This window comes from Dipodomys spectabilis, unplaced genomic scaffold, assembly GCF_019054845.1.
Source record: "Dipodomys spectabilis isolate Male_0828 unplaced genomic scaffold, ASM1905484v1 ptg000032l, whole genome shotgun sequence".
NCBI lineage: Eukaryota > Metazoa > Chordata > Mammalia > Rodentia > Heteromyidae > Dipodomys > Dipodomys spectabilis.
The window spans coordinates 187,827-208,268 of record NW_024870709.1 but is presented as its reverse complement, the minus strand read 5'-3'; the positions used below and the strand labels follow the sequence as shown (position 1 = coordinate 208,268).

Genomic DNA, 20,442 nt, shown 5'->3' with positions numbered 1-20,442 from the left:
TTTCTTTTGCAATAAGCTGTTTCATTCATCCTATTACAAGTGTCCCAATGCATCGTTATTTTGGTAGTTTTTCTATATGCTCTGCTAGAATGTGGACTGCTGGGAACCAAACACTTATCTATAAACCTCAATATTTATAAACTAATATATTTGTCCCTCTACCAAATGAAGCTTATGAGATAACATATTCTTTCTTCTAACTTCTCCTTTCTTCAAGATACCTTTTCTGGGCCAAACACCTGACTAATTTCTCAATAATTCTGTAAAAAATGCCTTCCTTTTTATACTCAAGCTGGAGTAGTATGAGCTTCTTTATGCTCGTAGGCAACATCTCCTCTGCCTGGCACTTTTGTCTTGGATCATTATCCCTCCCCCTTTCTTTCCTCTCCACTCTAAAAACAGTGCCATTTCCAAAGCACAATTCTGAAACAAATCAATTCCATGACTTGCGCTCAGGTATGTGAGTGCTCAGGCACGTGGTACATGAAAATTAGGATGAGAAGACACTAGTGATGATAAAGACCTGAGTGTGATAGAGCAAGAAACGCCTAAATCTCAGCCACAGTAGTGTCAGTCCAAGGGACTCCAAACATGCAGTTCACCAGCAAGTACACAAAGATCTGCGAAAAGCCAAGGAAAATGTTTATTGAAAATACATAATTTCTTTAATTGTAGGTTCTCTGGTCATCAACACAGACCAGAGAGTCAGAGCTCAAGGAAGCAAAGGCTAACATTTGAAAATAGTGAGATGGTGCCCGAGGACCTAGGACCTCAGAGATGCCGTGGGAAGGTGTGCGTAGTTGGAGGTCCAAGACTGGAGCAAGCCTGTCATTTCTTGAAAACGGAAATCTTGGCTATGAATTCTCAAAGAAGCATTATCTTCAGAAGTATCGTTTCAAGACCAAGGTTCCTCTAAGAGTAATGTCTTAGCAGCAAGAAGAATAACAGCTTCTGTAGCAAAATGGCCGGTAGCCACAAGAGGAGCCATAGCCACTTCCATAACCACAGCCATAACGGGAGCCATAGCCACAGCCATAACCGGAGACATAGCCACAGCCAGAACCACATCCAGAGCCACAGCCATAACGGGAGCCATAGCCACAGCCATAGCCAGAGCCACAGCCATAGCCAGAGCCAGAGCCACAGCCATAGCGGGAGCCATAGCCACAGCCATAGACAGAGCCACAGCCTGAGCCATAGCCACAGCCTGAGCCATAGCCACAGCCAGAACCATAGCCACAGCCAGAACCATAGCCACAGCCATAGCCACTACTATAGCCACAGCCAGAGCTGCAGCCAGAGCCACAGGAGTTGCCGTAGTAGTTGCAGCACATGTTGTCAAGAAGACAGAGTGTGTGTGGGAGTTGTCGGAGAAGGATTCTGAAGAAGGCTATGTCTTCTTCTCCCCTGCGGACCTTTATATACCAGCAGTAATGGGCAGAGTGTATTATTCATCCCCTGACTGAGCCAACAAATATTTAAACAACTCCTGTGTGCCACTCACTGTTGACAATCAGATGAGCTCATGACTTGGGACACTCTGGTTTTCTTTAAGGAAAATCATTTTAATTAGCTCGGCTGAAGTCAGATTAGGTTCCCAGAGGCAAAACTGATTGGAACTCCTTCTAGATCTCCTATCACCTAATACATGGGTTCTGCAGCAGAATTTTGAGAGGATGTAGGAAATGTGGCCACCTCCTCTCTCTCTTCTCTTTCCAAAAACCTCTCTCTCAAGCCAGGAGGAAATATTTCTGCCTCTTTCCCTCAGTCATTGCAGTTACTTACCAACTTCCTTCCATCCACCCTGAACCTCCATTTTCCAACTTCACTCAGATCCCAAGAAACATCAACATCTCATAAAAGCCAAGGACATTCATGGGGGCCTGATTACATATGTTATTTGTAAGCACTTCCCACATTGTCTTCTTTCCTATACATTTAGGTCAACTGAGGTAGTAGAGATGGAAAGAAGCTGAACTTTTGTCTCTCGTTTTCTTTCAATGAATATATATTTGTTGTTGAATAATAACCGGCCTAGCCGGGCACTGGTGTCTCACACCTGTCATCCTATCTACTCAGGAGGCTGAGATCTGAGGATTGTGGTTCAAAGCCAGCCCGGGCAAGAAAGTCTGTGAGACTCTTATCTCCATTTAACCATCAGAAAACTGGAAGTGGCACTGTGGCTCAAATGGTAGAGCACTAGTCTTGAGCTAAAGAGCTGAGGGACAGCGCCCAGGCCCAGAGTTCAAGCCCCGCAACCAATAACAATAAATAAATAGCCTGACTCAAATATAGAAACAACAAGAAAAAAAGATAAAAGAGAAAAAAAATCTCACTTCAACTAGAAACTAAGCTCTTTCCTCCAATGCAGACTGTGTCCGAATTTTGCATGATACATAAATTCGGAAGCGTATTTCTGGAATTCTAAAAAACCTTTTTTTTTTTCTTTTCCTCTTCCTAAAGTTCCTAGCACATTTAATTCAGAAGTTAAAGTTAATTCAGAATAGTGACTAGGTTGGGCACTGGTGACCCATACCTGTAATGCTAGGGGCTACGATCTGAGGATTGAGGTTTAAATCAGCCCATTCAGCAAAGTCTGTGAGATTCTTATCTCCAATTAGCCATCAGAAAATTGTGAAGACAGACGGTTCTTGTTGCAGGATCCTATACAGCACACGTATAGTGGCTTCCCAAAAAGGACAGGGCCCTCCTCTCAGGGCTGCCCTAACGTCTCTACTTCAGGACTTTCCTTTCTCTCCTCTACAGGAGGAATAGAAACACTGAAAGAATGTCACACATGTGTCAGCTACTCTCAACAATGGCTATTTTTGTCCTCTGGGAGACATTTGGAAATCTCTGGAGAAAGTTTCAATTGGCTCAACTTGGGGCCAGGTACCATTGGTTCATGCCTATAATCCTGACTAGTCCAAGAGGCTGAGATTTGAGGACAGCAGTTCAAAGCCAGACTAGGCAGAAAGTCTGTGAGATTCCTATCTTCAATTAGCCACCAAAAAACTGGAAGCAGGCCTATGGTTCAAGTGGTAGAGTACTGGCCTTGAGAAAAATAAATAAATAAATAAACACCCAGACTGTTCAAGACCCACTACTAGCACCAAAAAAAAAAATGATCTATATTTTTTATTTCTGAGATTTCTGGTATCTAATGATAACAACAGGAATGATCAAAATGCTACAAAATAGTCACCAATAACCAAAAATACCTGATTCCAAATGTCAGTAATGGTGAGTTCTAACAATCCACCTTTCTAGCTATTATTGATAAATAGCTGTATCCACAAGTGTCTGATTGAAACATACTGTTTATTCTCACTCTACCCCCAATATCTTACCTTCCTGTCATAAAACAGCACTTTAAAGGGGTAAAATAAAAACTATATTTTTGTTTTGTTGTTTATTTTTACTTATCTTACTTGCCTAGATTTGACTTGTCATTATTTTCAGAATCAGGCAGAATCTAAATTTTTCAATTATCTTTCATGTTAGTAGCCATGAAATTCAATTTGGGGGTGAATATAAACTCGAGAATATCAGACACTTGGCTGGGAAGGTGGCTCAGCGGTAGAGCACTTGCCTTGCATGCTTGAGGCCCTGGGTTCGATTCCTAAGCACCACATAAGCAAAAAGAAAAAAAATAGAAAAAAGAGAATTCAGACACTTGAATTTAGATAATAAGGCATGAATGGTAATCCATTACTTTATTGAAAAATTTGGACAGGGATTCTCACAAAACTGTTGATTTCATTCTCTGAAAACCTTCCTATCATTTTTCCTTCTGTTGAGTATTCTTCCTATTTTGTTCCAATATTAGTCACCAGTCTTATCTGATCTCTTTGCTGATTTATTCCCAACAATGAATGAAAATTAATCCCTATTCCAATATCTCTCTTCCCTTGGTTTCCTACCCTTTTATTATTTTGGAAATTCAAAATTATAAAATTATAAATTATAAATTCTATCTCCCTGGTATTGACAGTTTGCTTTGCAATACCATTGGCAACACACACTTTCAGAGCATGATATCCTTAGATTTGATTTTCTCTCAGAAAACCTTGGGAAAAAAGTCTTTTATCTAGACGTGTCACTAGTCATGCCTTTCCATGACATCTCTGGATACTGAGCCATAAAGTTTTGTGCAGCCATGATTAACCAGATCTGAATGCACTCCTGACACATAGTTTATACTTAACATTTCTCCAGTAAAAATACAAATGACTAATTCCATGTTTCATTGTTAGTGTGCCACTAATAAACAAGCTATTAGTTAAAAAGCAAAAATAGTTTCTTTTTCTAAGCATTTTTTTTGTTTCATTGCTACTTGGTGAGGAATAGAATGCAATAAATGTGTCTCCCTTGATTTCAATTTTCTAATACCACATAGTTTCAAATTCTCATTTATATTAGTTTGTGGGACATCCATATTTATTTCTATTGGAATGCTGATTTCATCAGAATTTGGTATAACAACTGTAATATAAAGTACATGGCTCTTTAGGAAATACATATATATTATAATTAAAAACTTTTGTGATGAAGAAGCTAAACCTTTCAGAAAATAAATTACCTTTCTGGTGACCATTGTAGCCCCTGGCTGAGCTATTTTGTATAGAAATGTATTACTAAATCCTCAATATCAAAGTCACACTACAGGGCATGACATTGTGCATGTTTTAAGGTCAGCAGTTACAGGATGACTGTGTTGTATTTCAAAAGCGCAACACATGGAAACATGCTAGAATACTGTCATAGCTAAAGACCACATGATTTTCTTGGAAATTCCAGAAGAGTCCAAATATAATCCCATAGTAAGGAAACGTTGTACTTTCAGGATTACCATTGTACTGACGTATACTTCAAGTATCATCTTATAGTAAGGTGTTTTTATCAAGATAAAAATTTGCTAAATAGTAAATCTTGAATATCCATTTGAATTATGTTCTAGAGCTTTCCATAAATTGAGAGGTACATAAATTTCCCCATTACAGTGTACTGCTTCGTTAGTTTCTGCCAAGCATCTTCTAGACAAAACTCTCATGAAATAATGAACATAATCCCCTCAAGCAGTACTATATTGTACTACTGCAGGACTATATTGTACTATGTTGTATAAGACACTTGTCTTACACATGTTATCTTAATTCGTATCTCCTTTGGTTAAATGAATAAGGAGTGTATTTATCAATAAGCTTCTTTCTTTTAGAGAAAGAAGCTCAAGGTCAGAAGCACAAATCCACAAGAGCTGAGTGCTTCCTCCACTCCTAGCCAGTTCTCTATCTGTCTCTCTGTCTCTGTCTCTCTCTGTGTCTCTCTGTCTCTGTGTCTCTGTCTCTCTCTGTCTCTGTCTCTCTGTCTCTATCTCTCCCTGTCTCTGTCTCTCTGTCTCTCTCTCTCTCCAGCCCTCTCCATGTCTCTCTCTTTGAAAGTATTTCCTCACCAGATCTGATGGGTTATTTCAGATCTCCCAGTCATGGTAATGAGATGGCTTATTATCCTCCCTCATTGACTTCTTCGTGGCCTGCATGCTTCAGACTTTGACTCAAATGTCCCTTGTTCTTAGAATTCTTTCTTGGCTCACTCATCACTAAAAAAATCTCCCTGTGTTTCATAGCTCAAATACATGTGCATAGGAAAATAACTACTGTTTTCTATTTTTAATCTTATATAATTCATAGAAGACTGTGAATGTAAAGTGGTTAAGGCCCCAACAGAGAGAGAGAGAGAGAGAGAGAGAGAGAGAGAGATCTACATATATATAACAAGTAAGTAGGCATAAGTAGATGATGAGGTAGGCAAGGAAGGAAGGAAGGAAGGAAGGAAGGAAGGAAGGAAGGAAGGAAGGAAGGAAGGAAGGGAGGGAAGGAGGGAGGGAGGGAGGGAGGAAGAGAGGAAGGGAGGGAGGCAAAGGGGAAGGGGAAGGGGAAGGGGAAAGGGAAGGAGAAGAAGGAAAAGGGAAGGAGGGAGGGAGGTAGATAGGGAAGGAGGAAGGGAAAGTAAGGGAAAGAAAGGGGGAAGGAAAAGAAAGGGAGGGGAGGGGATGCAGAAAGAGGAGGAGAGTGGGGAGGAGAAGACAGAGGATAGGGGACCTGAGAAGAGGGGAGGGAAGGAGGGGAGGGGAGAGCCATGTGGCCATGGTTTTGGATACTTATGTGGTTGCCATGGCTACTACTCACTTGGCTACAGGAGATGCTTTTTCTTTTGCAATTAGGGCATCATTTATGTTGAAGTAACAAGAGGAAATCTATTCCAAAAGTAGTTGACATCAGTAGCCATGACTGTTTAAGTCTTGCTTAGCTGATTTTGCCACAGCCACTTACCCCATGGCTACAGCCAGGGCTTGACAGACATCTCCATGAAATCAGCACATGCCTGCGTTGGGAGGTGGGGATGTAAACGAATGGGAAGCCACAGGCTCTGCAGGTCTGAATGCTACTTATAACCTGAGAGGAATGGCCTACAATCAGGGATGCGTGCAACACGCAGAGTCTGCCTGCTCAGGCACATAGCAATCTGTTTCCTATAAGCTCGTTTTCCTAGGCATCCCAGTTCTGTTAGAAAGTCTATTAAATTTGCTGTCCCTCAGTATTAATCTCTAGTTAATGATGGGCCTGAAATAAAAGTGGCTTCTTCTCATCACTTTTATCCTATTAAAAAAATTTCTGATTTATGATCATCCATAAATCAAAATATGCTTTTGTTCTCTAATGAAATTCAGTGGCCTTAAAAGGAATTCCTACTGCATTGTTGGTAGGAAAGTAAACTTGTTCAACCACTTTGGAGAGCAGTATGGAGCTTCCTCAAAAGACTCCACATAGAGCTCCCAGCAATCTCATTTTTAGACATTTACCCAAATGATCACAAACAAGACCATACTAAAGCTACCAGCACCACTATGTTTATCACAGCATTATTCACCGTAAGCTAAGATATGGAACCAACCCAGATGTCCCTCAGTAGATGAATGGACCAAGAAATTGTGAGATAGATAGATAGATATAGATATATATGCCTCCATTAGAAAGAATGAATCTGTCCCATTTGTTAGGAAATGGAAAGGCTTGGAAAAAAATATATTAAGTGAAGTAAGTCAGACCCAAAGAAACATAGATCCCATGGTTTCCCTTGTCTGCAATAGCTAGTATAAGCTAGGACAAGCAGAAGAGGTCAAAAGCTATGTGCATATGACCATATAAGCTGATGTTAAGCAAAATGAACCCTAAGATAGGGACATAAGAGATTTTGTCTTTCTTGCTGCTCTTGTTAATGTACTTATAATGTGCTGTGTGATTATTTTGTTTCTTTGTATGTTCTTCCCCCATGGTATAACCCCTATTGTCACTGTATTTGATTCCGGTGTCCAACCTCTTATATAAACATTTTTCTAATTTGGAGAGGGGAAGGAAAATAACAAAATGCTGAAATAACGATACAGGATGACCAATTGTAACAATAAGATGTACAAGACACTATGCTGAAAACAAACTTTACAACTTTGGGGAGGGGAGGAGGAGAAGTGGGGAGGGAAGAGATGGTAAGGGGAAAACAAAGGAGGGGATAACAATGCTCGACAGGAAATGGACTCATTACCTTACTCATGTAGGTGTAACCCCTCTGTACTATATATTTACAATAAAAACTACACATAAAAAATAAATTCAGTGGCCTTGAAATTATATATGTGTGTAAATATATTTGTTTAAATCCTTGTTAGGTAAGGCTAGTATTATCACTCTCATTTATTAAAAACCATAGTACGATTTTAGAAAGTGATGTTGCCAAAAACTCAGCTTATAATTACAAAGAGCTTACTCATCAAACTTTAAATTCTACATTCTTTATGTCTGATCCCAAAATGAAAGGTAAAATCTGAAAAGTAAATCAACTTTTACTAAATACATTACCATATCAATCTTAGCAGTGAACATCTCTGACTTGCTTGAACTCTAGGCTTGGGTGCTATCCTGGAGCCTCTTTTGCTCAAGGCTAGCGCTCTAGCACTTGAGCTACAACTCCACTTCTAGCTTTTTCTGAGTCGTTTTTTATTTGAGATAGGAGTCACATGGCCTTTCCTGCCTAGGCTGGCTTCAAAGCATAATCCTTAGATCTCAGCCTCTGGAATAACTAGGATTTGCAGGAATGAGCCATCAGTGCCCAGCACTAATTGCATTTTTATTTTTTTTATTTTTCATTTTTTGTCAGTCATGGGGCTTGAACTCTGGGCCTGGGTGCTGTCCCTCAGCTCTTCAGCTCAAGGCAAGCACTCTACTACTTGAGCCACAGCGCCACTTCCAGCCAATTGCCTTTTTTATACTAACAAAATTATTTCTCACATTTTATTTTGGTCTCCATAGTTTTGAACAAAACCAGATGCAACTGAAATTTATTTTTCCCTCTACCTTGCCATGAGTTTCAAGCAGCCCCACATAAACAAAGCTCCATTCACCTGTGGGTCCAGTCTGGACTGTTCCAGGTTTATCCCTTAAGATCAGAATTACCTACAATTATTTCTTCAAGAAGAATTAGGCAAAGATAAGATTAAGAGAGGATGTGTATAAATACATGTTTTAATTCTTGGTCAAAGTCTGTGTAGTAGTATATTCACTTCAATCATGGTCATATGGAATCAATCCACAAAGTAGAAACCATCTAGAGGCCCATGCATCTATCATTATTGTCAGTGTCCATTCCTTCATTTACAAATCTCCAGTGTAGAGCTAGAGCCAGGTGTCAGGGGCTCATGCCTGCAATTCTAGCTACTCAGGAAGTTGAGATCTGAAAATTGTGGTTTGAAGCCATCCTAGGCAGGAAAAACCAGAAGACTCTTATCTCGGTTAACCTGCAGAAAGCCAGAAGTGGAGCTGTGGCTCAAGTGGTAGAGGGCTAGCCTTCAGCAAAAACGTTCAAGGATAGCACCCAGGCCCTGAGTTCAAGCCCTAGGATTGGGGCTTTGAACACACACACACACACACACACACACACACACACACACACACACACACACACACACACACACACACACACCTCCAGTACAGCTAGATAAAGGAACATATAATCCCAGGAGACAGAGGTAGAGGTCAACCTGGGGCAGATGCAAAGACTCTATTTGAAAAATAAACTAAAGGCAACTGAGGTAAGTCTTATGAGGTAAAGGACCTGCCAAGCAAGCATGGAGTTCTGAATTCAATTCCTAGTTCCACCACATAAAACAGTCTACAATGCAATTCATGTACAGGCAATACTTCCTGTCTTCCTCCTCGACAAGTTTTAAAAGTTGGTATTTTGATATTTACTTGTACAAATATAATTTGATTTGTGGCTAGACAGTAAATAAGCAATTGCACTGCACGTCTCAGATTGTGAACACACTAAATATAAATTCAATCCAAATTCAATCCTACAGCTATGCACAATTGCAGGGGACCCATGCTTAGTGGGCCTCTAAGCTTCACGATTATATTGTGTCTTAACACCGCTAGCTGTGAATTTGTGATTCATAAGTGAAGTCTACTGGGACAATGAAACCTGTGCTACGGGCTTGGGTTGTTAGCTCACAAATTATTCCCTCCCCCACCATGTCTCCATCCACCTCTCCTGGGTTTCCTCCTCTGCTACATATTCTGTCTCCTCCAGCAGCAGGGCTCAGGCATAGGAAGAGTGGATGGGGGAGACGTTCTCAGCAGCACCTGTCCCTGTCCCCAGGGGCACAGGGCACTAAATAGCGAGCCAACTTCACCAGAGCGTGTCAGGAGAACACACACATACAGAGCAGGGCTTGTTCTGGCTCTTGAACAAGAAGTGTCTTGTTTAAACACCTTATCCTGGATCCTAAAGGATTCTTGCAGTGTGAAGCCAGGGATCAGATTGGGAAGATGTGAATGAGAAGAGCGTACTCCACCAGACCTTCAGAATGCCATGAAGTTCTAAGAACTGGTCCTTCACCTGCATAGCCACTATGTGCTCACTGGTCTAAGATACAGATATATCTATATATATAGATATAGGTATAAATATATAGCTATACAGATATAGGATATATATACATATAGAGATACATACATACATACATACATGATAGAGGGTTTCCTGGTAGCCTAGTCTCCAACTGAAAACTGTTCATAATGCAAGTAGGTAAGTGAACTAGTTCCCGAGGAATTTCATTGCACAAACAAATAGTTGCAACTGGTAGAGAAATAATCAACCCCAGAGACTCTTAGCATCAAACATTGAGTACCCTTCAAGGTACTTAGCATCTCTGCTGGAAATCTGGTCCCCACTAGCTTGGCTGCAGCAACACTTCAGACTCTCCAAAGCAACCCTCTTGCCTAATGCCATCTCCCTCTGTGCCCAGCTCCCAGCTTGCATTCCACTGAAGACTGCAAGTGAGGTAACATGGCATCTTCAGCCCGGCCTTCTACTGAGTACGTGCAAGAATCAAGGAATAACCTCTCCCGCTCCAATCCCTCCTATCAAAGCCAGAATTCTATTAATAAGATGCCACTTCAATGACTCCTTCTCCTTCATTGACCTAAAAGGTCACTTCTCAAACTCTCTGAAAGTCTACTCTCATTCATTCTTTGAGGATAAACTTGAGTCTCCTGACCATGTATTATTTAGATGTCTAATACTGGGAGTTTTTTCCCCCCAGAACACCACTGTGCATAACTATTAGAGGCATTATCTCATATGTTACCCAGCTGCCAGGAGAATTGCTGGAGGGTTGGCTGACTGAAAAATAAAGTTAAAAATAAACATGTCCACTGTAGCCAATTACAAGCTACCATGGTGATGTCACATTTGGTCCTCAGGGGCAGGCAGAGTGGGCTCCACACACCCTGACAGCATAGCACTGAAACACACAGACCCTAGCTTCAAATTCCGACTCTCGCTTACTAGCTTACTACTTCTCTAAAGCAATCCACTATTTCGTGCCTCCGTTTCCTCATCCTAAATAAGTATAATAACATATCTTCTGCTTATATTAGGAAGCCATCTGAATTAATATGTCAATCACAGAATAGTAGCATCTATGATGGTAAGAGCTGTTTTACCATCTTTAGTATAAAATAGAATACGTGATCTATTTTCATTCCATTCATCAGAATGTGAAGTCCTTCGAGAATTTATTTTGCGAAACATTCTATTTTATAAATACTTACTCTATCTTATAAAACCTGACAAATGACTGTTAATAATGCAGAATCTAAAGTAGGAATTTCATTTTTCTATGCCTAAACCAATTCTACGCTGTCTTAATTACTCTCAGATTCTTTAAAGATATATATCCTCCATCTTTCTCCTTGTACTAAATCACTGTGGATTTCAAATAGCATTTCCAATACCTCTTACAATACTGCTATACACCTATATCCTTAAAGACAGAAGAGATGTGTTGTTCCAAATTTACAGCACATTTCTTCTCTGTTCTGAGAGGTTCACATTTCTCCTTCTTTATATCCACTTTACACTGCATTGACCAAATACATTTATGTCCCTGCTTGTGTACAAATATGTTGATATGGAATTAAATGACCCACAAATTTCTATAGGAAACATGTAAGAATTTATTTCTTGATTGAATCAATGGCAAGCATAAAGTTTCACCTATTATTTATGTTGCCTGATATTGTAGGGAGCTCTTGAAGCTTCAAAAAATAGAAAGTCCTGATTATTTTTTTTTAAAAAAAAAAGGATACATAAACTGGCTAGATGCAAAGAAGCATATTATTTGGGTGAAGAATTTTCTTCAACCAGAGGAAGCTCAGGAACATAGACTCAGAAAATGCAGAGGTTACCATTTCTTTTGAAAAAAAATTACACAACTTAGAGCTTCAGTCTTCAGACTTCATTCATGGGAGCAACTACTTAACTCCAAAGTATGTTGAAGCAGGTGACAACCAGGTTCTAAGCCAGACACTGCCTCCTGAGAAGGGACCACAAAATCTATTTAACCTGAGGAGTGTCATTGCATGGAAAATGATTGTATTTGATTAAATAGTGAAAAAAAAAAAAACATCTTTGGGAACAAAATGGATCAGAACCGTGGACAGAATGGAATCTACAGACATGTCTGTGCTTCACTCTACTACCACAGTCAGGTCCAGACCCAAAGTCATAGTGCAGCTGTCTATAGTGCTTGCTGCCGTGGCTGAGAGCAGTCCTAGCCTGCACAGAGGTCTCCGGGGTGGAAGTATTCCATGGTTTCAGAATCCACCTGCTGAAGAAGGACACTTTCTCTTCTAAATGTCACCACACCCCTGGGACTTTCATACAACGTAGACTGCAAAGAAGAACGAGTGGGGTTTACACCTATCTGACTCTGCTTCGCATCTTCAAAGCAATTTGTTTAAAATGAGCTCACTATTTGAGTGACTCTATGTTTGTTATATGTTTTCTGTTTAATTTGCTATTACTGGAAAAAATGTAAAATTAACCACCAACTTTTTATTTTTCTGTGCTCTAGCAAAAAAAACGTTTTTCCCATGTAAATGGACATTGACCCCAAAGATTACAAACCAGGACACAGTAAAGCTGCAGCACTATTGTGTTCATTGCAGCATGATTCACCAGAAAAGGTAGGGAATCAGCCCAAATGCCCCTCAGTGGATGAATAAACCAGTAGATGAATAAAGACTATACAAACAATGGAATTCAGTGGAGGAATAAAGCCTATACATACAATGGAATTCAGTGGCTGAATAAAACCTATACAAACAATGGAATTCAGTGGCGGAATAAAGCCTATACAAACAATGGAATGTTCCTTATCTCTTACAAAGAATGATATTGTACCATTTGTAAATAAATGAAAAAAATTATGTCAGAGAGACAAAGAGTACATATTTTCCCTTGTATATGGAAGGTAGATTTAGCTTATAAACTCTAAGTAAATACATTGAGTGGGAGTCAAGTATATACAAGTGTATTAACTGAAATATAGTCAATTCAGGGAAGAACTCAAATAATACAATTCCTTAGAAAGCCAAAATCAAAGTTCAGTAAAATAAACACCAAATGGGTACTCAAAAGGGATGGGGTGAGGTCAAGGGGAAATGGATGGACAAATGAAGGGGAGAAGGTGGGGGAAATTCAGACAAGAATCCAATGAATGTCCTACCAAATGAAGAAGAGTTGGGGAAGGAGTTTTTAGGGGAGGGATGGATGAGAATGTTGAAAAGGGTGACATTAATCATGATATGGTGCATTCATTAACTGCTTCATTAAATGGCAACTACTTTGTACAACTACTTACAGATAATAATAATTGAAAAACAAAACAAGTAAATCACCAATCTTAAGGAACTTGCACCACTTAAAGGCATGCTATAAAGGCATATGTTCAACAACTTTGGTTTTGAACTACCTATCCGCTCTTCATCTTAGCCCTTCTCCATAATATTTCCAAGAATATTGAAGATGAAATTCGCCATGCTTTTAAATGCTCAAGACAAGCTCCTACCAGGCTCATGTCTGACAAAACCCAGCAATGCCACATTAGAGATTAAACAGAGGCAAGCCTCCTCCAGGGATCCTCACTAATTTCCAAAACTTGATTAATTTGCCCTTCTTTGAAGCTTCAGCTTTGTTCTCTGTGTGTGTGTCTCTATGTCTCTGTCTCTGTCTCTCTGTCTATCTCTGTCTCTCTGCCTCTCTGTCTCTGTCTCTCTCTGACTCTCTCTGTCTCTCTGACTCTGTCTCTCTGTCTCTGTCTCTCTCTGTGTGTCTCTCTGTCTCTCTCTGTGTCTGTCTCTCTGTCTCTGTCTCTGTCTCTGTCTCTCTCTCTGTGCCTGACATTTTGCATTCATTTCTTCTCCAACTTTCCCTTAGAATTTCATTTGCTTGCCAACCTACCTTTTGTTTATTTTTCTGTAAAGCTTAGTCCCCTGTCTGATTCAAAGGAAGCACTTGAGCTGATGACTTAATCAATGGAAAAATGAATGAGAACTGAGATGAGTTGATGAATAAAAGGCAAAGAATCAGGCAGGCCATTATTTAAGCTCTTTAAATTCTCATAGTCTGTTATTGTTATCTTAATATAGACAAAAGTGAAATTTTTAATAACAGCTTATTAAACACAAAAATTGGCAGTTGTATTTGATTACAAGATCTTCTTACATTTTAACCCAAGTTCTCCTGAGGGTCCTATAAGAAATATCTCATAATGTATGCCTTTAATGGGTTCTAACTTCGCGGAACACACTAAAGCACTGGTATTAGATTACTTACAAGATTTCCTCTCAGGCATCAGATCTGGGTCATGTTCTTTTTCTTTTGTCTTTTTTCTTTTTTTCCTTTTCTTTCTTTCTTTTTTTTGTCTGCCCTGCGGCTTGAACTCTGTGCCTGGCACTGTCCCTGAGTTTCTTTTGCTCAAGGCAAGCACTCTGCTACATGAGCCATAGCACCACTTCGGGCTTCTTTTTTTTTTGTGAGGTTTTTTGTTTTTTGTTTTTTGTTTTTTTGAGTAGTTTATTGGAGATACGAGTCTCATGGCCTTTCCTGCCTGGGCTGACCTCGAACCACAATCCTCATATATTACACACCTGAGAAGCTAGGATTACAGGTATGAACCACTGGCAACTGGTTTTCAGGTTCTTCTTAATGCAATGTTCATAATGTTTTCACAAATAAGTGAAAGATAAAAAATGCATGGTGGAGATTTTTTTCCACTACCTCATCAAAGTAAGTAACACTTAACAGCTTTTTCATTTTATGTATTGATCTTTTACAGTTTCCTCATTTAGTTCCATGTCTATGTTTGAATCACGAGCTCATCTTAATTGCTATAAATCTCCCTTCAAGATCAAGGTGTTATTGTCTTGTAAGTAGCACAGTGATTCTGTCTAGTTGTCAAGGGATGTGTGCAGAGGAACTTAATACTTTCAACAAAGAGCTATGTAAAACTAGGTGAAGAGAGAAAGAGCACTCATTTTTCCAGCAGTTTAGGCTTGGAATGTTGCAAAATAAAATGTCATAAAGCTACAACCTCAATTCTAAAGATGTACCATTTATTGAGGTCTTCCTATGTCATATTTTTTGTGGATCCTGTAATTACTCCTTTCCAAAACAATCTTGACGTATAGAAATCACTTCATATTCCAGGATTTAATATTAATTTATTTTTCTACTATCACCATAAAGCAGGTTTTTTTGTAATACTATTCATTTACATTCTTCTTGTTTGCCTTGCATTTATATTATTTATTTGTTATTCTTCTTGCTTGCAAGCATTTATTCGTCACACAGGATGTTTTTTAAAATAATAATCTTCATTTATATTGGTTTTCTTACTTGCTGTTTAAGTCACTGGAAACTAGTAAGCATCAATTAAATTAAGCACATACAGTATGAAATGCATTGGACACTGTGTTTTAATATATTTTTAAACACACACACATACATTTGTATACACACACACATATATCTTTTTCTTCTAGGTCTAAAAGTAATTTCAGAAACTCTCAATTTACCCGGCATATAACTCAATGTGTGCTTCTTTTTTCCATACCCTCTGACTTCATGAGTATCCTCTAGTCCATCATCCACTCCAATTGGTCTTGATAAAAAAACACAACTTAGTGTCCCATGTCCTAATTTTCAGTTCTTTATCCTGTTTTCTAGAATAGTTAACTGTGGGTAGGGAGTGGTGGTGGTGTTTTTCTTCTTGAAAACATCCAATCCTTGGTGTTCTGAGAACCTTTCCTAGGTAAAATTCTACTTGTCTAAAGAACTGTTAGGTTTGACGAGATCCTTGAGCTTCACTCTGTTCATTCTTGCAATTCCTGTGGTCACCTTATTCTGTTTTCAGTACCTTCCTCTCCATGTCCCTCTCCCGGTCCCTCTCTCTCTATCCCTCTCCCTCTCCTGAACCCTCTCCCGAGCCCTCTCCCCCTTCCCATGAATCCTAATGTAGGATATTATGCATGCCTCCAAAGTACTTGCACTATAATAATATGAATCCTAGATTGAAGGAGGCTTCTAATAAATTCTAATAAATCTGTCCAATTTAATTAAACAGGTCCTGTTTTTTCATACATCCCTGACTTTTCATATTCACTTTCTCTTGCATGGAACAACTCTGTCAGCTGCCTACTAAAAAAAAAAAGCCTTGACTTCTTTGTGGAGTTAGACCCTCCTTTTTTCTACGCCTTACTAATAGCTTTACAGGTGAGTACATTAAACACATGAATTAAGAAGAGGGATTATTTCTATATCTTGTTGTATTATAATATTCACTTTTAATCTTATATACAAACTAAACATTCTTGGGGCCTGAACTCTGGGTCTGGGGGCTGTCCCTCAGCTCTTCAGCTCAAGACTAGCACTCTACCACTTGAGCCACAGCACCGACTTCTGGCTTTTTCTGTTAATATGGTGCTGAAGAATCAAACCCAGGGCCTCATGCATGCAAGACAAGCACTTTACCACTGAGCCACCTTCCCAGCCCCAAACTAAACATTCTTTAACAAATCATTTTTCTTTTGTTGGCTTTGGCTTGAACTCAGGGACTGGGTGCTGCCCTTGGGCTCTTTTTGCTCAAGGCTTGTGTTCTACTTCTGATTTTGGTGGTTTCTTGGAGATAAGACTCTCATGGCGTAGTAATCAAAACAGCTTGGTATTGGCATAAGAACAAACCTCAGGACCAATGGAATAGAATTGAAAACCCAGAAATGAACTTATAGACCTAAGCCATCTAATCTTCGATAAGGGAGCTAAAACAATAGAATGGAAGAAAGACAGCCTCTTCAGTAAATGGTGCTGGCAAAATTGGTTAACTACATGTAGAAAACTAAAGCTAGATCCTTATATATCACCCTGCACCAGAATCAACTCCAAATGGATCAAAGACCTCGAAGTCAAAGCAGACACCCTGAAAACATTACAGGATGGAATAGGAGAAACCCTAGGTCTCCTTGGCTCAGGCCGAAATTTTCTGAATAGAGATCCGGAAACACAACAAATCAAAGAAAGGTTGGACAAATGGGATTACATGAAGTTGCAGAGCTTCTGCATGGCAAAGGACATAGCTAGCAAGATCAATAGAAAGCCCACGGATTGGGAGAAGATCTTCACTAGCCATACAACAGACAAGGGTCTCATATCTAAAATATACTTGGAACTCAAAAACAACAACAAATCCTCAAAGAAACAACTGCCCAATAAATAAGTGGGCTAAAGACTTAAAGAGAAACTTCTCTGAAGAAGAAAGAAGGATGGCCAATAGACACATGAAGAAATGCTCAACATCCCTAGCCATAAAAGAAATGCAAATCAAAACAACATTGAGATACCACCTCACCCCAGTTAGAATGGCAAAAATCAAGAACTCTAACAACAACAGATGCTGGAGGGGTTGTGGACAGAAGGGAACCTTACTTCATTGTTGGTGGGAATGTAAACTTGTTCAACCACTTTGGAAAGCAGTATGGAGGTTCCTCAAAAGACTTCACATAGAGCTCCCCTATGATACAGCAATCCCACTTTTGAGCATTTACCCAAATGTTTACAAACAAGAAACACACTAAAGCTACCAGCACAACTATGTTTATTGCAGCATTATTTACCATAGCTAAAATATGGAACCAACCCAGATGCCCCTCAGTAGATGAATGGATCAAGAAAATGTGGTATATATACACAATGGAATTCTATGCCTCCATCAGAAAGAATGACATTGCCCCATTTGTTAGGAAATGGAAAAACTTGGAAAAAATTATACTAAGTGAAGTAAGCCAGGCCCAAAGAAACACAGGTCTCATGGTTTCCCTTATTTGCAATATCTAGTATATGTATGAGTCAAGCGAAAAAGGTCAAATAATGTGATGTTAGGAAAATGAACCCTTAGATATGTATTCTAATGTTTTTTTCTTCCATGCATTTGTTCTAACGCATTTATAAGTTTATCTCTTTGTTGCTTTGTATGTCCCTCCCCCACAGTATAACCCCTGCTTTCACTATATTTGATGTCAGTATAACTTGTGGAGGAGATGGGGAAAAACAAGTCGTTTAAGGATACAGGTGGACCTGTTGCAACAATGAGAAGTACAAGTTGTCATGTCTCATGTCGAAAACGAGCTTCACAACATTGGTGCAGGGTGGGGGGGAGGGGGGGTTTGGGGGGGGGAGGCTGGGAAGGGATGTGAAGGGTAAACAAGGGAGGAGGCTGCAATGCTTGATAAGAAATGTACGCATTATCCTGCCCATGTAATTGTAACCCCTCTGTACAGTATGTTCAGAAAAAAAAATTAAATTAAATTAAATTAAAAAAAAAAAAAAGAATCTCACGGACTTTCCTGCCTGGCTGGCTTCAAACCACAAGCTTCAGATCTCAGCCTCCTAAGTAGATAGGGTTACAGGCATGTGCCACCAGCACCCAGTTCAAATAAATCTTAATTAAAAAAAAAACTGTAGGCTAGGTATAATTTTGTTATAGTCCTCACATTGGTTTTTTTTTTTTTTTTTTTTGGTCCGGTCATGGGGCCTGAACTCTGGGCCTGAGCACTGTCCCTCAGCTCTTTAGCTCAAGGCTAGCGCTGTACCACTTGAGCCACAGCACCACTTCCGGCTTTTTTCTTTTTGCTTATGTGGTGCTGAGGAATCGAACCCAGGGCCTCAGGCTTGCAAGGCAAGCGCTCTACCACCTTCCCAGCCCCCTCACATTGGTTTTTTTGTTGTTTTTTTATAAAGTTCATGTACATACCTGAGTGCAATGATTTATTTCTTGTTGGTAGTATATTTATGTTATCTATTCATAGACAAGAGCCAGTGTAGAAAGGCTCTCAAATTACTTGAGGATTTGAATCAAGTCAAATAAAATCTGATTGGATACAAGAAGTTAATTCTTACAGTAACATCCAGGGTAAATAAGACCAAAAAAAAGTGAACTTGAGATTCTGTAGAAAGCCATTGCATCTGATTAAAATAACAAAGAATTTCTGGCCCAGAGCAATTGAAATGGTATTCCAAAGAGAAGGAGTTGCAAGGAAGACAGACATTGGCAAGAGATTGACTCAGAGCAAAGACGGTGGGGGGGGGGGGGGAGGGGGGAAGGGAATGGAGCACGATGGGAAATTTCCAGAGCTTTGCAACTTTGACAATGGTTTGCATCTAGAGGACTCCTACTCTATACATGTAAACTCTCTGGGATGAAGAAAAGATTCCCACCAAGCATAGTGAGAAAATGACCCAGTTTACATTGCTTAGCAATAACAGTGATTAAAATGAGTAATGAGAGTTCGGATATTCCTCTCCACTGGGTATGCCACACCCCGGAGATGCTCATAAAAACAATGATCTAGTTATTAACTCTACACCTTTGGACAATGTTGCAGCTACTATAATGCCTTATTATAAACAGTTTTCAGTTACCTCATCATTTAATCATCCTGTTATAACAGCAAGTAGGGAACCTAACAATGTATACATGTGGCCAAACTGACTGTTCCTTTAGAAACTACCCTACCAGTTAGGTAACGATTCCTGTCTTAGTAGCTCTTAGATCCCCAACAGAGGGTAATTGGTTAAATGTCTGGGGAAACATAAATTTCAGTGGTAGCTGGTCATTAATTCTTCAATCAAAGGAGAATGCAGAAGCCAGTGCTGACCAATGCTCCTGACCCATGCAGAGCACAGGTATCCTGCTGGGCATGGCCTCCTGGCCTGAGCTGTGTCCAGGCTGATGCTAGAAAAGCTAGCGATAAATTGGGCATTGGTGGCTCACACCTGTAATCCTAGCTACTCAGGAGGCTGAGATCTGAGGACCACAGTTCAAAGCCAGGCCTGGTAGGAATGTCCCTGAGCTCTTATCTCCAACAAACCACTAGAAAACTGTAAGTGGCACTGTGGCTCAAGTGGCAGAGCACTAGCCTTGAGCTGAAAAGCTCAGGGACAGCTCTCAGGCCCAGAGTTCAAGCCCCACAACTGACCAAAAAAGGGGAAAAAAAGCTAGTGATGCCTCTTTTCATAAGCACTAACTCAGCATTTGTCCCTACTGTCTCTACGACTCCAAAGTCATAGTGAAGTGAATGACCGTGTGTTAACCATTTTTGTGCTCATTACAGAATTTTTCTGGACTTTGCAGGAAAAAAAAGAGCCACAGCATATGATTTTGAAAGAGAAAAGCCATCTCAAATAAGACACAACCATGTGCCAACAGTTGATCTGACACTCATCCCCACACCTCAGCATTTGGACCCATGAAAGGACCCACAATGACAAGCCTTAAAAGCAGTTAGCAACGGCTGAGTGTGTGCACACACTCATCATACCAACTCCTCAGGAGGTAGAGGTCTGGAAGATCAAGGATCAAAGCCAACCCAGGAAAATGTGAGACTCTACTGAAAAATAATGAAAGCAAAAGGACTGAGGGCATGGCTCACATAGTAGAGAGCCAACATAGCGTAAAACCTGAGTTCAAACTTCTGTGCCACAATA

The 20,442-nt window shown here is 39.8% G+C and overlaps 1 protein-coding gene across 1 annotated transcript; it reads right to left on the bottom strand.

The window, feature by feature from the left end:
- Nucleotides 1-926: 926 nt before the first annotated feature.
- Nucleotides 927-1,334, bottom strand: LOC122105475 (keratin-associated protein 21-1-like). The gene has a single exon (XM_042676727.1). It carries the CDS (start codon nt 1,332-1,334, stop codon nt 927-929), a length of 408 nt encoding a protein of 135 aa, XP_042532661.1.
- Nucleotides 1,335-20,442: the final 19,108 nt, after the last annotated feature.